Source organism: Xenopus laevis, chromosome 7L (genome assembly GCF_017654675.1).
Source record: "Xenopus laevis strain J_2021 chromosome 7L, Xenopus_laevis_v10.1, whole genome shotgun sequence".
In the NCBI taxonomy this organism is placed as follows: domain Eukaryota; kingdom Metazoa; phylum Chordata; class Amphibia; order Anura; family Pipidae; genus Xenopus; species Xenopus laevis.
The window spans coordinates 137,520,510-137,540,849 of NC_054383.1; the positions used below are offsets into that span (position 1 = coordinate 137,520,510).

At 44.9% G+C, this 20,340-nt stretch overlaps 1 protein-coding gene across 1 annotated transcript in view; it reads left to right on the top strand.

Moving 5' to 3' along the window:
* The first annotated feature begins 14,231 nt into the window (after nt 1–14,231).
* The window catches only part of epha2.L (EPH receptor A2 L homeolog), a 30,613-nt gene continuing 24,504 nt past the window's right edge, over nt 14,232–20,340 (top strand). Inside the window, 1 exon segment of the mRNA NM_001087611.1 lies at nt 14,232–14,496. Within this exon segment, the coding sequence (NP_001081080.1) occupies nt 14,415–14,496 (82 nt within the window). The 5' untranslated portion in view covers nt 14,232–14,414.

Below are 20,340 nucleotides of genomic sequence, written 5' to 3' on the forward strand. Positions count from 1 at the left end.
CTCTTTCTTAGGAGGCTCCTGTTACACCCGGACACAGCAAGGGCTCTCTTTTGTTATGGTTGGGTCACATTCTGGAAACTACACGGCATAGCTGAAAGGTTGGACAACACTGTCTCCACCTTACCCTAATATATCTCCATCTTGCCCTAGGGTGAGATGGAAACAGTAGGACAAGATGGAGACAGTAGGACAAGATGGAGACAGTAGGACAAGATGGAAACAGTAGGGCAAGATGAAGACAGTAGGGCAAGATGGAGACAGTAGGACAAGATGGAGACAGTAGGACAAGATGGAGACAGTAGGACAAGATGGAGACAGTAGGGCAAGATGGAGACAGTAGGACAAGATGGAGACAGTAGGACAAGATGGAGACAGTAGGACAAGATGAAGACAGTAGGACAAGAGGGAGACAGTAGGACAAGATTGAGACAGTAGGACAAGATGGAGACAGTAGGACAAGATGGAGACAGTAGGACAAGATGGAGACAGTAGGACAAGATGGAGACAGTAGGACAAGATGGAAACAGTAGGACAAGATGAAGACAGTAGGACAAGAGGGAGACAGTAGGACAAGATTGAGACAGTAGGACAAGATGGAGACAGTAGGACAAGATGGAGACAGTAGGACAAGATGGAGACAGTAGGACAAGATGGAGACAGTAGGACAAGATGGAGACAGTAGGGCAAGATTGAGACAGTAGGGCAAGATGGAGACAGTAGGACAAGATGGAAACAGTAGGACAAGATGAAGACAGTAGGACAAGAGGGAGACAGTAGGACAAGATTGAGACAGTAGGACAAGTTGGAGACAGTAGGACAAGATGGAGAAATAAGGACAAGATGGAGGCAGTAGAGCAAGATGGAGACAGTAGGACAAGATGAAGACAGTAGGACAAGAGGGAGACAGTAGGACAAGATGGAGACAGTAGAACAAGATGGAGACAGTAGGACAAGATGGAGACAGTAGGACAAGATGGAGACAGTAGGACAAGATGGAGACAGTAGGACAAGATGGAGACAGTGTAAGATGAAGACAATTGAACAGTAGAAAAATCCCTGGGCCTCACTAAATCCCATTTTCCCAGGGCCCTCCATCACTAGAGAGCTCCTTGCAGAGAACTGAGCTGAGATAAACTTCAAACTATTTGCAGCTGGACCTGCCCAGTTATATGAATGAATGTGATACAACGTCCCCCACCCAAAAAAATGCCGATCCCCACACTCACGGGTGCTAATAACCAGCCCTGTAGATATGACTAATGACATTAATTACACTCATATTTCATGTGAAGTTTGTTAAAGGGAAACTAAAACTGAGTCACACCCAAAAAAATATCTTTCTTTTTGTTAAAAGCTTCCCAGTGAGGGGTGAGCAGCTCGGCGGCTGCGTGGGAAGGGTAAGTGCGGTTATTGTTGGGGCATTACACAACCCTTTGTGTCCCAGCCTTTTATAGCACCATTGTTGTCCCATAAATCTGATTAATTGCACAAGGCTGGCAGGATAAGAGTTAATGTGGGCACAGGTGGAGTTGGACAATGCTTACGGGTTGGGCCAAAGTTGTTATAATAACCTGCAAGTTTATCTGCAGAGAATGTGGGAGTTATAGTTCTATAGCTCTTGCCCTGTAAGGGTTAATTTAAAGGTGACTTTCCCTGTTCTGCAGTGTTAATAGGCGGTTTATCATTTTAGTGAGGAAGTTCTCTGTGCCCCATTCTTTCCTACAGGTGATTATTGCCCCTCAGTATAAATAAATGCCATGGGGCAATTGTCTCCCCCCTATCACCCCGACACTATCAGCCCCGACCTGTTCCGCACCCTGAGCCTCACGCTGACAGGCAGGATCTGGGCTCTTCATGGCCATCAAAGGGTAACTGCCATTAAATTGCCCAATGTGGAATTTCAACCTTTATGATTTGTTTATTGTGGAGCCATAAAAGGCTGGAGGGCACGTTGTCTCCAGGCTGGGAGGAAATTGGGCCAAACTGGGCGGGTTGGAAGGTTATATTGCCCTTTATTCTCACAGCCTGGGCCTGGTCTGATCACTGAGAGGTACAAGAAGGCTTTTGTTATGGAGACAATGTTATTACTCCCCAAATGATCACCCTGTAATCACCCCATCATTGTCTTGATTTCTAATTGGCTTCTCTTTTACACCGGGAGCTGCCATGTTGCATGTCCCACATCAGCTGAGCCTAATGCATTGTGTTTATTCATGTTATTGAGATTGTCTCATAAATTGGAATAATCCGGACAACTCGAATGCTTTTACCTCTTTGTCTTTAGATACAAGTGCAGCTCCATAAAGTCTCTGTGTGTTTATATGTCGTTTATACATGGGGCCCCCCAGGACCTTGTCACTCTAATACACGGTCTTATATGTTACCCTAGTGAGTATAGCAACAAGTATAGGTCTCTCATCCCCTTCATTTATACCTCTGCCAGGAAATGGTTAAACAGTGCTGTGCTGTGCAGTGTGATGGCCACCTTGAATATTGGATTTAGAAAGGGGAGTAGATACAGGGAACAGACTCCCAGCAGGGGTGGTAGGACTAATACAGTAAAGGAATAGGAGGGAGAGTGAAAGGGGGATAGATACAGGGAACAGACTCCCAGCAGGGGTGGTAGGACTAATACAGTAAAGGAATAGGAGGGAGAGTTAAAGGGAACATAAGGAAGTGATACTTTACAGAAAGGGGGTAGATACAGGGAACAGACTCCCAGCAGCGGTGGTAGGACTAATACAGTAAAGGAATAGGAGGGAGAGTTAAAGGGAACATAAGGAAGTAATACTTTACAGAAAGGGGGATAGATACAGGGAACAGACTCCCAGCAGGGTTGGTAGGACTAATACAGTAAAGGAATAGGAGGGAGAGTGAAAGGGGGATAGATACAGGGAACAGACTCCCAGCAGGGGTGGTAGGACTAATACAGTAAAGGAATAGGAGGGAGAGTGAAAGGGAACATAAGGAAGTGATACTTTACAGAAAGGGGGGTAGATACAGGGAACAGACTCCCAGCAGCGGTGGTAGGACTAATACAGTAAAGGAATAGGAGGGAGAGTTAAAGGGAACATAAGGAAGTAATACTTTACAGAGAGGTGGTAGATACAGGGAACAGACTCCCAGCAGGGGTGGTAGGGCTAATACAGTAAAGGAATTGGCTTGGCAGACTGATATTTTTCCAGCAACTTCTGTTTCCATATCAAGGGATTTTACTTGTAAAGTGAATTGGCCAATAAACACACACCGGATATCATTTCTTTTGTCCGGCCGTGCCCTTGGGTTTATGATTTTGGAAGGTAAATAATAAACTTATCGCAGCTGATTCATGAGTCAATCACATGTCACCCAGTTATTTCTCCCCGGGAACCTTGGAGACCAGGAATACAAAGTGACTCACCCCCGGCGCCTCTCATTGAGATACAAATTGGTAATGAGAAATCTCTTCCTTTTCCCACTGTATCTCCCTTTGTGGTCAGTGGCTGTGGCAATTCTTATTGTGGCCACAGAGTCACAGTATGAGGTGCGGCTGAGAATGGAATCTGGTGAATGATGAGCTGGAAATCTCCCATCAATACTGAGAATTTAAGATAAATTGTCTCTAAACCATCTAGATGGAGTAATAGAGACTCCAAATTCAGGCAATTTCCAACCATACCCAACACCTGCCCTAAATATTCTGGGACCCCATACAAAGCCCCATTTACACCGTGTAGAGCCGACATGAGCTACACACGTGCCTTCAGCTGTTGGAAGTCTGATCTCTCTCCAGTTTCAAGGGCAGGGGTGCGAGTAAAAGGTACAGCCTAATTCCTTCAGCTGTTTTTTTACTACTACTACTCCCAGCACCCACCAACTGAAGGACTGTAGGGTGGTTTGTTAAAAAAAATCTTGTTCCCAGGGGTGCAACTGCCATGAGGCAAAGTCCAACTTTCTCCATCTTGTCCTACTGTCTCCATCTTGTCCTACTGTCTCCATCTTGTCCTACTGTCTCCATCTTGCCCTACAGTCTTCATCTATTTCTATTGTCTCCATCTTCTCTTACTGTTTCTATCTTGTTCTACTGTCTCCATCTTCTCCTACTGTCCTCCATCTTGTTCTACTGTCTCCATCTTCTACTGCTGTCTCTATTCTTGTTCTACTGTCTCCATCTTGTTCTACTGTCTACATCCTGCCCTACTGTCTCCATCTTGTTCTACTGTCTCCATCTTGTCCTACTGTTCCCATCATGTCCAACTGTCTCCACCTTGCCCTACTGTGTCCACCTTGCCCTGCACTCTCCATCTTGTCCTACTGTCTTCATCTTGTCATACTGTCTCAATCTTACCCTACTGTCTCCATCTTGCTCTACTGTCTCCATCTTGCCCTACTGTCTCCATCTTGCCCTACTGTCTCCATCTTGTCCTACTGTCTCCATCCTTTTCAACTGTCTCCATCTTGTCCTACTGTCTCCATCTTGTCCTACTGTCTCCACCTTGCCCTCTGCTCTCCATCTTGTCCTACTGTATCCATCTTGTTTCTCTGTCTACTTCTTGTCCTACTGTCTCCATCTTGTCCTACTGTCTCCATCTGCCTTACTGTCTCCATTTTGTCCTACTGTCTCCATCCTGTCCTACTGTCTCCACTTTGCTCTACACTCTCTATCTTGTACTACTGTCTCCATCTTGCCCTACTGTCTCCATCTTGCCCTACTGTCTACATCTTGCCCTACTGACTCCATCTTGCTCTACTGTCTCCATCTTGCCCTACTGTCTCCATCTTGTCCTACTGTCTCCATCTTGTCCTAACTGTCTCCACCTTGCCCTACGCTCTCAGTCTTGTCCTACTGTCTTCATCTTGTCCTACTGTCTCAATCTTTGCATACTGTCTCCATCTTTCCCTACTGTTCCATCTGTCCCTACAGTCCCCACCTTGCCCTATTGTCTCCATCTTGCTCTACTGTCTCCATCTTGTCCTACTGTTTCCATCTTGCCCTACTGTCTCCATCTTGTCCTACTGTCTCCATCTTGCCCTACTGTCTCCATCTTGTCCTACTTTCTCCATCTTGCCCTACTGTCTCCATCTTGCCCTACTGTTTCCATCTTACCCTACTGTCTCCATCTTGCCCTACTGTTTCCATCTTGTCCTACTGTCTCCATCTTGCCCTACTGTCTCCATCTTGTCCTACTGTTTCCATCTTGTCCTACTGTCTCCATCTTGCCCTACTATTTCCATCTTGCCCTACTGTCTCCATCTTGTCCTACTGTTTCCATCTTGCCCTACTGTCTCCATCTTGTCCTACTGTTTCCATCTTGCCCTACTGTCTCCATCTTGTCCTACTGTTTCCATCTTGTACTACTGTCTCCATCTTGCCCTACTGTCTCCATCTTGTCCTACTGTTTCCATCTTGTCCTACTGTCTCCATCTTGCCCTACTGTTTCCATCTTGCCTACAGTCTCCATCTTGCACTACTGTTTCCATCTTTGCCCTACTGTCTCCATCTTGTCCTACTGTCTCCATCTTGCCCTACTGTTTCCATCTTGTCCTACTGTTTCCATCTTGTCCTACTGTCTCCATCTTGTCCTACTGTTTCCATCTTGCCCTAACTGTCTCCATCTTGCCCTACTGTCTCCATCTTGTCCTACTGTTTCCATCTTGTCCTACTGTTTCCATCTTGTCCTACTGTCTCCATCTTGCCCTACTGTCTCCATCTTGCCCTACTGTCTCCACCTTTTTTAGTTGTTTCCCTCTACACCTGCTTCTCACCAGAGTTGCCAGTGTGAACATCAACACTACAGTTTAAACAAACTGACTTTGTGCAGGAAAATGTTTTGATTGGATAGAAATGAAATGAAAATTCAAGAACAAGAAAACAATAAATGAATGTGAGTCCTATATGTCCTGTGACTCACCCTGGCCCAGTCTGGAAGTATTTGTCAGCAGGACTCAGGATTCCTGGACAGGACAGGTCTCACCATGGGGGGCTCAAGTTACTGAGTGATGGAGGGAGATCTGTCATTCAGTCCCATTGAGACCCTTACACTGTTGAGGGACAAACATGAAAGGTACAAGCCAGGTTTTCTGCATCTGTCAATCTTCCTATTCCCAAACAGGAGAGGGGGAGAGAGATGCCTGTGACACTCCTCAATAGACCCAAATGAGAACAGGAGATTAAATTCACTTTGTTTGCTAATAATGCTCAGTAAAACAGATTCCTCCTTTAACTTCCCCTTTAATATCACTGACTCATACATAATGTCTGGAAATACCTTTCTCTTTATATGTTACATTTCTGCTTCACTTGCCCAATCTTAATTGTCTGAAAAGCAGAAATGTTGCTTTTGCCTATTACCTGCGCCAGGTCACACGCAGGGTCTCACCTCTACCGGAAAATGCAAATAAAAAAAACGGGGTGGTTCACATTTATATTAACATTTAGTATTTTATAAAATGACTAATTCTAAGCAAATTTTCAATAGGCCTTCATTTTTTATTTTTTATAGTTTTTAAATTAGCTCTTGAGTGGGGACCACTGACCCCATCTAAAAAACAAATGCTCTGTAAGGCTACAAATATATTGTTATTGCTACTTTTTATTACTCATCTTTCTATTCAGGCCTCTCCTATTCATATTCCAGTCTCTTATTCACATCAATGCATGGTTGCTAGGGGAATTTGGACCATAGCAACCAGGTGGCTGAAACTGCAAACTGGAGAGCTGCTGAATAAAAAGCTAAATAACTAAAAAACCACAAATAATAAAAAATGAAAACCAATTGCAAATTGTCTCAGAATATCCCTCTCTACATCATACTAACAGTTAATTTAAAGGTGAACAACCCCTTTCAAATTATTCTCTGGGGGGCACAGTAACTTCTTGTTGGGTCACTGAATGTTTCCATGGAAAAGTCAGAGAAATGACACTTTATATTTCTAAGAAGGAAGAGTATCAGCTGTAAATAGATAATAGGGGGATTCAGTGTCCCCTTATTCAGCTGCTCTCTCCAGGAACCCCATCTCCTTTCCTGCACTACAAAAGAGAGATCCATCCGTCCATCTATATATCTATCTGTCCGTCAGTGTAACAGTGTCCACTTATCCTGGGGGTCTCGCAGTGCAAGGGGGTCGGCTGGGACGCCTGACGCGCTGTTACGCCTCTTTAGTTTTGGGGCCTTAGGGTGTGCGCGCCGCATGTCTCCTTCTTTATAGGCGCATGACATCAGAGCGCAATGGCGCGAAATTCAAATGGGTTTAAAGGGACATTTTTTATTTTCTAGTTGCCCGTTATAGGTTCATTCCTAGTGAGTTCCTGGTGCCTATCTGAGTTTATTCCTGTCTGATTCTGATACCTGTTTGACCCCTGCCTGATTCTGACTTCTGAAATCGTGACCCTGCCTGGTAACCGACTCTTCTATCCGTAACCCTCCTGATTGATCTCCTGGTTTGACCCTTGCCTGTTTGACTCCGCTTGTACTCTGCCTGCCCCGACCCGGCCTGATTTGACTTCGCTTTCCATCTACGCCTTGTACTGCGACCTGTTGCCCAAATACTTTACCTTGTGCCCCTTTGCTCGTTCAGACCCCTTCGCTTTGCACCTCTCTTAATAAGACCTGGCAGCATCCGATTAGCCGAGGGCTCCTCCCGAGGTGAAAGGCGGCTGTTAAAGGCAGAAGCAAGAGCCGAGACCAGGGTGCTTAGCATTGGTTCTGAATTTAGGGTGCCAACCGTGACAGTCAGTCTTGCACGAGCTTCCCTGCCTGTTCCTTTCATGACTCTGTTTCATCCATCACCCCATGTCTAGAACCCCCAGTCCTTCTCATTCTCACTCTCCCATGCGACTCTGACAATACCTGGAGCCTTACAGGCGGGGGCAGAGACACACGGCTGAATATTCTGCGCTGGAGGAATTCCTGAGCGAGTCTCTTCTAGCCAAAGGCACTTTAGTGTTGTCTTTGCTCAGCTCTTACCTAATGCTGCCGAGACAATATTTGAGCTGTCCCCAAAACCTGCTTTTTCCTGGGGGGGAATATCTGCGGTCCCTTGTGCCAGGTCTAAACTGGGAGACAAAATAGGCCCTGGCATTTCAAGAGTACAGCAGCCCCTCTGGCATTTGCCTGAACCCACAGATTGCCAGCCCATTGCCATAATGACCAGTACTAAAATATTACAGTAGGTTCCCACAGGTTTGGACAGGGACACAAAATAGGCCCTGGCATTTCAAGTAGACAGAGACCCAAACAGCTCCCCACTATCTAGTGACTGTCTATAGCAACTTATAGGAGCCCCACTGGCATTTGCCTGAACCCACAGATTGCCAGTCCATTGCTATAATGACCAGTAGTAAATATTATATTGGTGGCACAGTAGGGACCCATCAGTATCCTCTCTGCCATACACAATACAGACCATTCCTAGGCTGATAACCAGGATATCAGCCAATTACATCCAGTTATACGTCTCCCAATCTTATCATTACGCCACAAATTCTAATGAGTCTGAGTAAGAGAAATATGTGAAATATTCTTCCAATTGCGACAGAACGGGACAGACAGAAGGAAGATCTACCCCGCCTGTACGGCTCCAGGTATGAAGTCACTGCTTTGTGAAATTCACAAGAGACCGGTCTCTATTGTTTGCCTCAATGTCTTTCATCTGCTTTTCTTTTCTATTCTCCCCAACCAGAACTTCCAACAGTAATCACAAGGCCCAAGTTGTTAGCCCACTTGTCAACTGGGCCCCTGGGGGGGGGGACTTCCAACAACTTAAATGGATCCCCAATAATTAAAAAAATTGACCCTCAGACACAAACCCCTGATCAGGCCTGGACTGGCAATCTGTGGGTTCTGGCAAATGCCAGAGGGGCTGCTATAAGGTGCCATAGAAAGTCAGTATTTAGTGGGCTGGTGGGGGCTGTTTGGGCCTCTGTGTACCTGAAATGCCAGGGCCTACTTTGATTCTGAGCCCAGACTGGTCCACTCTAGCCATTCTTCAATTATACCTTAACTCCTCCCACAATCCACTCCCAGCCACGCCCAATCCCCATGTAAACCACACCCCTTTCGTAAAACTTTTATACATTAGTGATACCCACCGGGGCCCTATCCCCTAGGCCTATTTGGTTGAGAATTGGAAAGAAGACTGATTTACTGTCCTAAATCTTGTGGGGGTTTAGCAAAATGTCTGATAATTCACAATCACATACATTTTTTGAAGTTTGTGGGTGGGGCATGAACAAATGATAGGCCTCCAATCCAAACCAATAAATTAAAATGGCAAAATGATTGTATAAGTTCTATAATTCTCAGGCTACACTATATCGAACTAACTATTCATAGGGAACCCTGATGCCCCATAGAGGTTCCTAAATACAAAATGAGATTCTAATGGGGTCACGCTTGAGGAACACCCCACAACTGACTGGGACATTACTGCACCGTGATTGGACAACAGCAGTGAAGCTCCTGGAGAGAACTATTGTATTGCTAATTCTGTCCAAATGACCAGTAGACCTTATTGCAGACTGGAACCACTGGGAGATCCCCTGGTATCGCGGGTCCATCCTTTTGGGGTGTCAACCCCCCTTGTGACCTTGGGCTTGAGGGAGAATGGTTTGTGTAGTCGGGCACATTATCATTAGAGCGATTTCAGGGCTGCAATAATAACTGTACATATGGGATCAATTTACTCTAACCGCTCACCCATGAAATGCAAAGCGTTTAGCAAAATCCAAGAGCCATTTCACAAATCAAAAGAGTATGGGATTTCTCTTTCTTCCCATAGTAAAATCCCAAACCCCCCTTCCCGTTGCCATTGGCGCAGTCTGAGCTTTTATCTGCCTTTTCTGCTGTTCTGGCTATTTTTACACCCTGTGTTTAGGGGTGTTGGGACATGGGGCACAATAATTCGACATACTTTCCCGCAGTTACACCCCCTTCTCACTCTCCAACCCACAGATACAACCCCTTTTCCTGACACCTCAATATAAAGAAAATCCCCAGTCTTGCTTGTTTTTCCCATTCATTCACTAAAATGAATCCAAAAGCGAACTTCCCCTTTAAAGTGAATCAATAGGATCCGTGGGGCACGGGAAAGTCTTTGTAAGGATCTGAGATTTTCTCCCCCAGTAAACGATAACATTTCCAAGTGATTTCCCAATAAACCCGGACAATTTAATGAAACTTGAGAGAATAAAGGAATTTGCCGAACAATAAAAGGGAATAAATACAGAGATGGAAGATTTAGTCCAATCTATAGAAAAAGAAAGATTTCCCACCCCCTCGACTGAATACCCAGGAGTACACATCCCCCAATCCCCTGTCACATGCCCCGCTGGTCCCCTCTCAGTATTGTGCCCCATTGTATCACAGTGAATTGGAGAATGAGGGGAACGTGCTCGGTGGGAATGGGGTAGGGGCACTAATTAAAGGAGCCTCGGGGAGACATATTTCCTACAGGCCTGTGCAGGGTCCACAGGAGGGGGGCTGATTCGCCTCATGGGAGTCATTGAGGCAAAATATTAGAAAAGCAAACAAGTCGGATGTGTTTTCAGGCTGACATGAGAATCTTGGAACATTTTAGGGGAAGGCAGGCAGTGTGCAAAATGCAAATAACTGATGCAAATCCCCATGTTTTCCCTCTCTGCCCCTCCACCTACACGATGTAGCACCAAGCGCTTTCAATTTATGGAGTCACAAACTGCACACCCCTTACTTGCAGCCTTTATTATATATAGAAACAAGGTGGATCCAAAGGCCTGTATTTAATAAATGTTTAAGGTTGCTAGGATTAGTTCCCTTGACAACCAAACAGGTGATTGGGAAGCTGGATTTTTATTTACTTTTTACTCAGAGTTCTAGGTTCCCTGTCCAATCTTGTCTATCATTGGAGGACTGAAGTCTCTGAGAGAATCCACCCTTTTCTATTACCATTTTTCCTACCACTGGGAGAGTCCAACAATTTCTATAACTATGAGAGTCTAACTATTCCTATCATTAAATAAGTCCAGCATTTTAACTACTGGGAGAGTTTAATCTCTCCTTCCAACAATAGAGTCCAGTCTTTCCTACCACTTCAAGAGTCCAAACATTCCTGCTATAAGGGCAGTCTGTCATTGGAAGAGTCCAACCTGAACTATCATTAGGAGTGTTACTGGAAGAGTCCAACAATGGAAATGTCCAGCCTATCCACCCATAGGCAGAGTTCAACTTCTCTACCATTTTGTGAGTCCAATCTTTCCTGCCATTGGGAACCTACTTCTGGACTTCAGTTGGACCAGTTGGGAGACTCCATTCCATCATAAACCAGTTGGGAGACTCCAATCTTTTCTAGGCCAGTTGGAAAAGTCCAGTCTTCCCTAGACAATTGGGAGAGTTTAGTATTTACTAGACCAGTTAGGAAACTCCAGTCTTTCCAAGACCAGTTGTAAGAGTCTGGTCTTTCCAAGACCAGTTGGGAGAGTCCAGTCTTTCCTAGACCAGTTGTAAGAGTCCAGTCTTTCCTAGACAAATTGAGAGAGTCAAGTCTTTCCTAGACCATTGGAAGAGCCCAGTCTTTCCTAGACCAGTTGGGAGAGTCCAGTCTTTCCTAGACCAGTTGGGAGAGTCCAGTCTTTCCTAGACCAGTTGGGAGAGTCCAATCTTTCCTAGACCAGTTGGAAGAATCCAGTCTTTCCTAGACCAACTGGAAAAGTCCAGTCTTTCCTAGACTAGTTGGAAGAGTCCAGTCTTTCCGAGACCAGTTGTAAGAGTCCAGTCTTTCCAAGATCAGTTGTAAGAGTCCGATCTTTCCAAGGCCAGTTGGGAGAGTCCAGTCTTTCCTAGACCAGTTGTAAGAGTCCAGTCTTTCCTAGACCAATTGAGAGAGTCCAGACTTTCCTAGACCATAAGAAGAGCCCAGTCTTTTCTAGACCAGTTGGGAGAGTCGAGTCTTTCCTAGACCAGTTGGAAGAGTCCAGTCTTTCCTAGACCAACTGGAAAAGTCCAGTCTTTCTTAGACTTGTTGGGAGAGTCCAGTCTTTCCTAGACCAGTTGGGAGAGTCCAGTCTTTCCTAGACCAGTTGGGAGAGTCCAGTCTTTCCTAGACCAGTTGGGAGAGTCCAATCTTTACTAGACCAGTTTGGAGAATCTTTGCTAGACCAGTTGGGAATTATTTTCATACAGAAGATTTATAGAAGTTGGCAGAACTGAGCTAATTTGTTCAAATTGGAAGGACCCTAGCCCTTTTGGGAAATTGTTCTTACTCAGTAAAACCTCTTTTTTGCCTATATGCTCCTTTGAGCAGAGCTCAGATTCTCTTACAATAATTCCTACTGATACGTAAGATTGAGCGCTCGGTACCTACTATAGGCTGAGGCCCAGGTTGCCTAGACTATTAACATGGACATGGGAGAAAGAATGAAAGATTTTATAAGGTTTTGCTCCAGGGCAAAATTTATCTATAATTTTTAATGACTTTAAAAAAAAGTTTGAGCTGCCAAACTGGAATAAAACGTTAATAAATTCCACAGTGAGCGGCTAACAAGAAACACATGTGGCTCCTGTTTGTTGGGATGTTGCCGGCAGCCAAAGCTTCTAATCTAGAAGGTTGGAAATGTCTCATTTCTTTCGTTGCTATCACAGGCGCAGCCTCTGGGGGCGAATATTCTAAGGTGTTTATTTATTCTTCAAATAACTCCCAGAGAGGTGTTTGGCAGCAGACAATCGCAGGGATGTGTGTGACTTAATTGCTGAGAGGATCCCAGACTGTTCTGCTCCATTAGTGAGAGAAACTGTGAGCTCATCTCTTGTAACTGAAATAAGAGTGAGTGGAAAACAGCCTGAAAGGTACTGAGCAAAAAGCGAGAATTATGCAAATGTGTTTGGGGGACCAGGAACTCCTATAGTAGCAGTAACATCATAGCACAGCAGCACCTACAGTAGCAGTGGGATAGTAGCACAGCTACACCTATAGTAGCAGTGGGATAATAGCACAGCAGCCCCTATAGTAGCAGTGGAATAGTAGCACAGCAGCCCCTATAGTAGCAGTGGAATAGTAGCTCAGCAGCCCCTATAGTAGCAGCGGGATAATAGCACAGAAGCCCCTATAGTAGCAGTGGGATGATAACACAGCAGTCCCTATAGTAGCAGTAGAATAGTAACACAGCAGCCCCTATAGTAGCAGTCGGTTGGCCTCACGAGGAAACTTCGGGCAACTTTGGAAAAGTTAGGGGAAGGCAGTTAGGGGAGATTAGTTGCACGAAGAAGAGGCGATTTTTCGCTGGCGGCTTAATCTCCCCAAATCTCCACGTGTCTCTGTTCTTATTAAGTGACCAAGGCCAGTGTTTTGCCAAATGTCACAGAATAAGGAATCATTATTGGGGTACAGTAGGACACATTATTATGTTACTGGATCATCATCAATGGGTTTATTTCTATATCATCATCATCATTCAATTTTCATCATTTATTTATATAGCGCTGACAAGATACGCAGTGCACACATATATACATTTGTATACAGTATATTCCCAGTTTTACATTTTACAGAGACCAGAAAATATGGTGTAAAATCCTGGAAAATATAAAACCTGGGAAATGATCCATTATATATTGGTGGGACCACAAGAAAATGATGTAAAATGAGAGAAAACTAGAAATGAATGGAGGTACAATGGAGGTCTCACTGAATATACACTGATAGTGCTACTTGTATACACAGTGCTGTACACTGACACAATACACAACCACAACATAAAGAAACACAATAGGCTCTATTACAATAATCTTACAATCTATGGGAAAAGCATGAGATATTTCGATGGCTTCAGTCTCTTAACTTGCAGATATCACATTCCCTAGTTGCTGGAGTGTAAGCCTTTGGGACAAGGGAGGCACCAGCATAGAAATCTCACAACAAGGTCTGACAGTCAGTAAGAAACAGACAAAAGAGACAGTAGAAGTCCTTGTGCCCCGCCAGGTGGTATCAATGTGCCCCCCCAAACCCACATATGGGGGGGATGGGCTGTTTTGAGCTGAGCCGCTGAAGTGCACTCAGGGTGAGAGGAGCGCGACTCAGGAAGGCAGCAAAACGATCAAAGGGCTCCCAAAATAATTCTGAGGCATCAAAGGAACAAGGACAGCTCAACAGGTCCCTCACCCCTCCCCCTCCGGATCAGGTACACTGCGCCTTTAATGGGCGGGGCTGGGAGTTGAGATTGAAGGCGGAGTCTAGGCCAGTCACTCTGGCAGTATAGTTAGTGCAGGACGGGAACTGGCAGTTGGGCAGCGCACACGAGACAGCGCTGATCTGTCGCTAATATTGGTAAAGTCGCTGGGACTGGGACTGGCACCGAGAGGAGGAATAAAGGGACTGGCACTGACTCAGGACAGAGAGTGAAACTACTGGAAATCACCCGCGACTAGAGAGCAAGACGCCGACCCAAGAGGAAACCGAGCGGAATGAAGATGAGAGCGGAGCGGATTGTGCCCGTATTGACCCTGATCCTGAGCAACGTCTTTATTGTCCTACAGACCAAAGAGGGTAAGTACCAACGTCCTGGGGTCGGGGGGTCGGGAGAAGAGAGATGTGTGTGAGGAGCCGCCGGGGGTTGCCAGACCCAAATGACTGCTGGTGCTGCCAGGGACACAGGAGGGTGCCAGGAGTAAGGAGAGAGGGTGCCAGGAGTAAGGAGAGTGGGTGCCAGGAGTAAGGAGAGTGGGTGCCAGGAGTAAAGAGAGTGGGTGCCAGGAGTAAGGAGAGAGGGTGCCAGGAGTAAGGAGAGTGGGTGTCAGGAGTAAGGAGAGAGGGTGTCAGGAGTAAGGAGAGTGGGTGCCAGGAGTAAAGAGAGTGGGTGCCAGGAGTAAGGAGAGTGGGTGCCAGGAGTAAGGAGAGTGGGTGCCAGGAGTAAGGGGAGAGGGTGCCAGGAGTAAGGAGAGTGGGTGCCAGGAGTAAAGAGAGTGGGTGCCAGGAGTAAGGAGAGTGGGTGCCAGGAGTAAGGAGAGTGGGTGCCAGGAGTAAGGAGAGTGGGTGCCTGGAGTTAGGAGAGTGGGTGCCAGGAGTAAGGGGAGAGGGTGCCAGGAGTAAGGGGAGAGGGTGCCAGGAGTAAGGAGAGTGGGTGCCAGGAGTAAGGAGAGTGGGTGCCAGAGAGAGGCAAGTGGTACAGGGTGTAAGGATGGGGTGCCAGTGTTACAAGAAAGTTCAGAGATTACAAAGGGCAGTGCCAGGGATAAGGAGAGTAGGTTTTGTGCCAGGGATTAGAAATGGGGTGCCATGGATATAGGGGAGTTGAGAGCAGAGTGGGTAGAAGGAATGGACGGGTCAGGAATGTTGTGCTGGAGCTGGAGGATTTGCGTTAGGGGTAAGACTAGACTGGCATCGGGTGTTGGCACGAATGAGCCGGTCAGTGAGGGCACCACCAGGCACGTGAGATGTTAATAAAATGTACCAGTCAGTGGGCAATGGGCAGCTTCCTGGGCCGACATTTACTTTTATACAGCACCTGCCACCCCTCTCGCTGGAAACTGACAGTTGGAGATTTTTACGCTTTTAAGGTGTTTCATTTAGATTTCTCTTAAAACACCAGGTGTCTGTATTCGATTGTGGCAGAATTGCACTTGGTCCCATCTGCTATGGGGTGTTTATAATTTGGGGGTACACCCCTGGCACGCTGTGTGCTCACACATAGAATATGGGCATTCATCTTTGAGGATCGGACTTGATTGTAAACCAGTTGGTTTGGTTATGCGGATTCCTTCGAAATTCCTCACCATTGAGGCTCTGGCAATGAAAGAGTTGATTGCCTCATGTTTTAACCCCTTAAAGTCTTTAAGCTCCCATCTGATTTGCAGGCTAGTCCTCTCACAGCCTCTTTGTAGGCAGTTTCATATGTGTTAATAGTGGGTTATCCAGTCTATGAGTCTGTTGTTGTACTACAACTCCCAGCATCCTTCACTCTCCACTCCATCAAGCACCTCTTGTGAATCTATATCCGGCTGCGTGATTCATTAGCCATCCAGCTGATTACAACACATATAGTTAATTCTTTAATTAGGAATCAGTCCTGTCAGCATGAGATCACACGCTTGGCTGTGATTAGTGGAAAAAAAAGTGCCAGGTATATTTTAAATCTGAGTGTTAAAATATTCAGGATATAAAAATAGTCCACGGACTCTTGGGGGAGCGAGTTGCCTACTTCTTAATGTGTTCTGTGCGTCCGGGGAATCCGCAACTCCCTGCAACTTTATTCAGTTTAATAACCCTTCAGCTGCCGTAGAGTTTACCTGGGCTTGTGCTGAGGAGCAGGAATCCAGTATGGGGGGTTCCCATTCTATCAGCAGGGGTCCCCTGTTGAACTGTTGTAACTTGCTGAAAAACGTATCGTTTGTCGTTGAACTATAACTCTAACTGCTTTTCTGAAATGGCTTTATGGAGGGTGACGCCTGCATTAATATTAATTTAGACATTACTCTGGGTGATTAAAGTGCACGGAAGGTCCCACTGTAACTGTAGGTGGAATATTTCGCTAATTGTGTGTGCGGAGTCTTTACCTTTCCATTCTCTGCCGAGATTCATTGTTTTTCGCTCTCCCGGGGCCGGTTATCGTTTTCAAAAGAAATTGTTTCTGAACAATATCACTGAACCCTGTTGTTCCACAGCCAAATTGATACACAGACGACATCCCATAATGAGCGTTGGATAAGTACAGGGACAATGTGACTTTATTCTGGGCACTTCTTGCTTCTGGCACAATACAAAGTGTCTGTGTGTTTTCTCAATCAGTAGAACAAGAGCCTCCCATGTCTCTATGATTCTGACTCTCAAAGTTATTCTTTCACGATTCTGCTGGTTTTGTGTATGAGAATATTATTTCTTTACTGGGTGTATATAGTATGAACCTGGGGTGCAAATATACCTGATATATGGCTTGTAATTATCTGCCTTGCCTTTAATAGCAATACATGTCATTTCTGATTAAAGGAGAAGTGAGATCAGCCCCACACTTGCACTCTCTGTCCCTCAGTTATCCATTGATGGGATTGATCTATTTATCTCAATTTAAACACTTTTCTGCAGCCTTATCTGTTCTACAGCAAATACTGTCCCCCCTTATGTGTCAGTGTGTGAGAATCAATGTATTGAGTAGAAACAGATCACATTCTGCCCTTTCTGGACCTTGGATACATATATAGATATGTTATACAGTATCACTCGTGTATTATAAGGGATATGTACCCCCTACTTTAAATGATAAGGATATTAGAAGTCACTGAGGGGTTGTTCTGTGACCATATAAAGGCACAAGGCTGCAGGCTGAGTTATACAGGGAACTCTGAGTATCACTCATGTATTATAAGGGATAATGTACCCCCTACTGTAAATGATAAGGATATTACCGTAGAAGTCACTGAGGGGTTGTTCTGTGACCATATAAAGGCACAAGGCTGCAGGCTGAGTTATACAGGGAACTCTGAGTATCACTCATGTATTATAAGGGATAATGTACCCCCTACTGTAAATGATAAGGATATTACCGTAGAAGTCACTGAGGGGTTGTTCTGTGACCATATAAAGGCACAAGGCTGCAGGCTGAGTTATACAGGGAACTCTGAGTATCACTCATGTATTATAAGGGATAATGTACCCCCTACTGTAAATGATAAGGATATTAGAAGTCACTGAGGGGTTGTTCTGTGACCATATAAAGGCACAAGTCTGCAGGCTGAGTTATACAGGGAACTCTGAGTATCACTCATGTATTATAAGGGATAATGTACCCCCTACTGTAAATGATAAGGATATTAGAAGTCACTGAGGGGTTGTTCTGTGACCATATAAAGGCACAAGGCTGCAGGCTGAGTTATACAGGGAACTCTGAGTATCACTCATGTATTATAAGGGATAATGTACCCCCTACTGTAAATGATAAGGATATTAGAAGTCACTGAGGGGTTGTTCTGTGACCATATAAAGGCACAAGGCTGCAGGCTGAGTTATACAGGGAACTCTGAGTATCACTCATGTATTATAAGGGATAATTTACCCCCTAATGCAGTGATCCCCAACCAGTAGCTCGTGAGCAACATGTTGCTCTCCAACCCGTTGGATGTTGCTCCCAGTGGGCCTATAAGCAGGTGCTTATTTTTGAATTCCAGGCTTGGAAGCAAGTTTTGATTGCATAAAAACTAAGTATAGTTCCAAGCAGAGCCTTCTGTAGACTGCCAGTCCACATAGGAGCTACCAAATAGCCAATCACAGCCCTTATTAGCCACTCCCTATGACTATTTTCATGCTTTTGTTGCTCCCCAACTCTTTTTACAGTTGAATGTGGCTCACGGGTAAAAAAGGTTGGGGACCCCTGCCCTAATGTAAATGATAAGGATATTGGAAATAACTGAGGCATTTTGCATCATGATAAATACAGGTGGAACGATTATCCTGCTTTATGAGCGATGCCACAATTGTTGTTTAGTATTGGCAACATCAGTTGCAACATCCTCAGGATTATACCATAAATATTTACAGCGTTTATAACAGTATCAATGTTACACACGTATTATATAAATAATCAGACTTCAGGATAATTGCCCGTGGAATTCTAATAAATGCGGAGCCTCAGATTCCATACGGCCGGATGTTACCAAGGTGTTTACACAATAAATCTCACTTGCTGGATAGTTACAGGTTATTTTATTCCTTTTACGCCTCAGTGTGATTCTGATTATTGTTGGTGTATTGGAAAAGGGAATGAGATAAAGGTGGATATTTTCCCATGATACATTGTGATATATAGAGGGGCCCAGTGACCCTGCTTAGAAATGTGGGGAACTGAATGAAGTCAGGGAGGGGGGCAGAGCGGTTACTGATTCAAGCTCAGGAATTCGGATATTCATTCAGTGACGTATTCCTGCTCTCCAGGGCTGTAAATGCCATTGTTCTGCGCATACCTGTTATATCATGATCTGTGTCCCAGTGCTCTAACACCTTCATGAGGAACCACTTAATTGTGGCTTTTTATTGCTCTCTATAGTCAGCCACTTTTATTGGCCACTGAACCAGGCTAGCAAACCTGTTCCAACCAGCCCCGGAGGAAAGCAGGTGCTGCCAAGCGGCACTATATACAACTGCTGAGTATCTGTATTGGGGTAACTAAGTGGGGCCTGTGTCTCTGTTGTCAGGTTAGGGTTAATCCCGTCCAGTGTCCACCTGGGAAAACCTTTCAGCTCTTGGAAATAGTTTTTAATGAAAAAGCGAATAAATTGTGTCTCACATTCTGAGCGTGGGTTGAGGAATATTGGGTAAAAGCGTCTTGCTTACAGGGAGAGCAGACTTTTGGCAGATCCTTATACCTTTGTCTGGGGTCACAAGAGACATGTTCTAAGATGCTGTAATACAAGAGGCAAGGGAATGTGGCCAAGAAGCAATCTAGTATCTTCTCTTCTCATCCCTTGCACATTACACCCCCACCAGCTTTTAGATATAATAATTTTATTACTTAGTTACCTATTATTCTAGTCTCCTGATTACTTTTATTATTATTTTCATGGCCAAGTCCTTGCCTCGTGGCTATGGACAATTTATCTAAATTGGTTACAATTTAGATAATCACTCCCTACATTATAATTCTCAATTCATGTTAAAGTTAACTTCCCCTTTAATTTAAAAGAAAAGGATGAATGGGGGCCTATCCAACAGGATACACTGAGTATCACCTGATCTTGGGCATCTTCTCACCCCATTGATTCACTAATGAGGCAGATTCACAGCCCTGATGTTTCATCCGCATAATAAAGGGGTGTTAGAGTCCCTGCATATGGTCTTGTCGCCTCTCTTGTCACCTCTCGGGGAAGTGTTGTTTATGGCATTTTCTCAGGTTCCTGTGGATCTTTCATATGAATCCCACTTCCCTGGATGAGGCCTGACTTGTACTGAGTCATAACCGGGTGATTGTTGCCTTTTATTATTATAATTAAAGGGCTGATGGTTGCCATTAAAGTCCCTTTGTCCTGATTCTCACGGTTACTAAATGATATGCAAACCACAAGCCTAACCACAACTCCCAGTATTTTGGGATGGGTTTTTGGAAGGTGCTGGGAGTTGTAAAGTCAGCTAAACGATCATAATGTAGTTGGCCTAGTAATAACTGCCACCAGCACAATTGCACAAGCTCCTGTTAGACATCCCTTTAGGAAGCGATTATCATTTCCCTACGCCCAAGAATATTGACTAAACACTCATTTGGGGCTTTACTTGCCCTTTAAATTGGTGGTATGGGACTGAAATGACGATGGGTTGGGGCTGCTCAATTGAGTAGACAGGGATACCTTGTAATATCTTCTTTCATTTCATTGATGTAATACCCCAAGCACTTCTTTTATAACAGGTAGT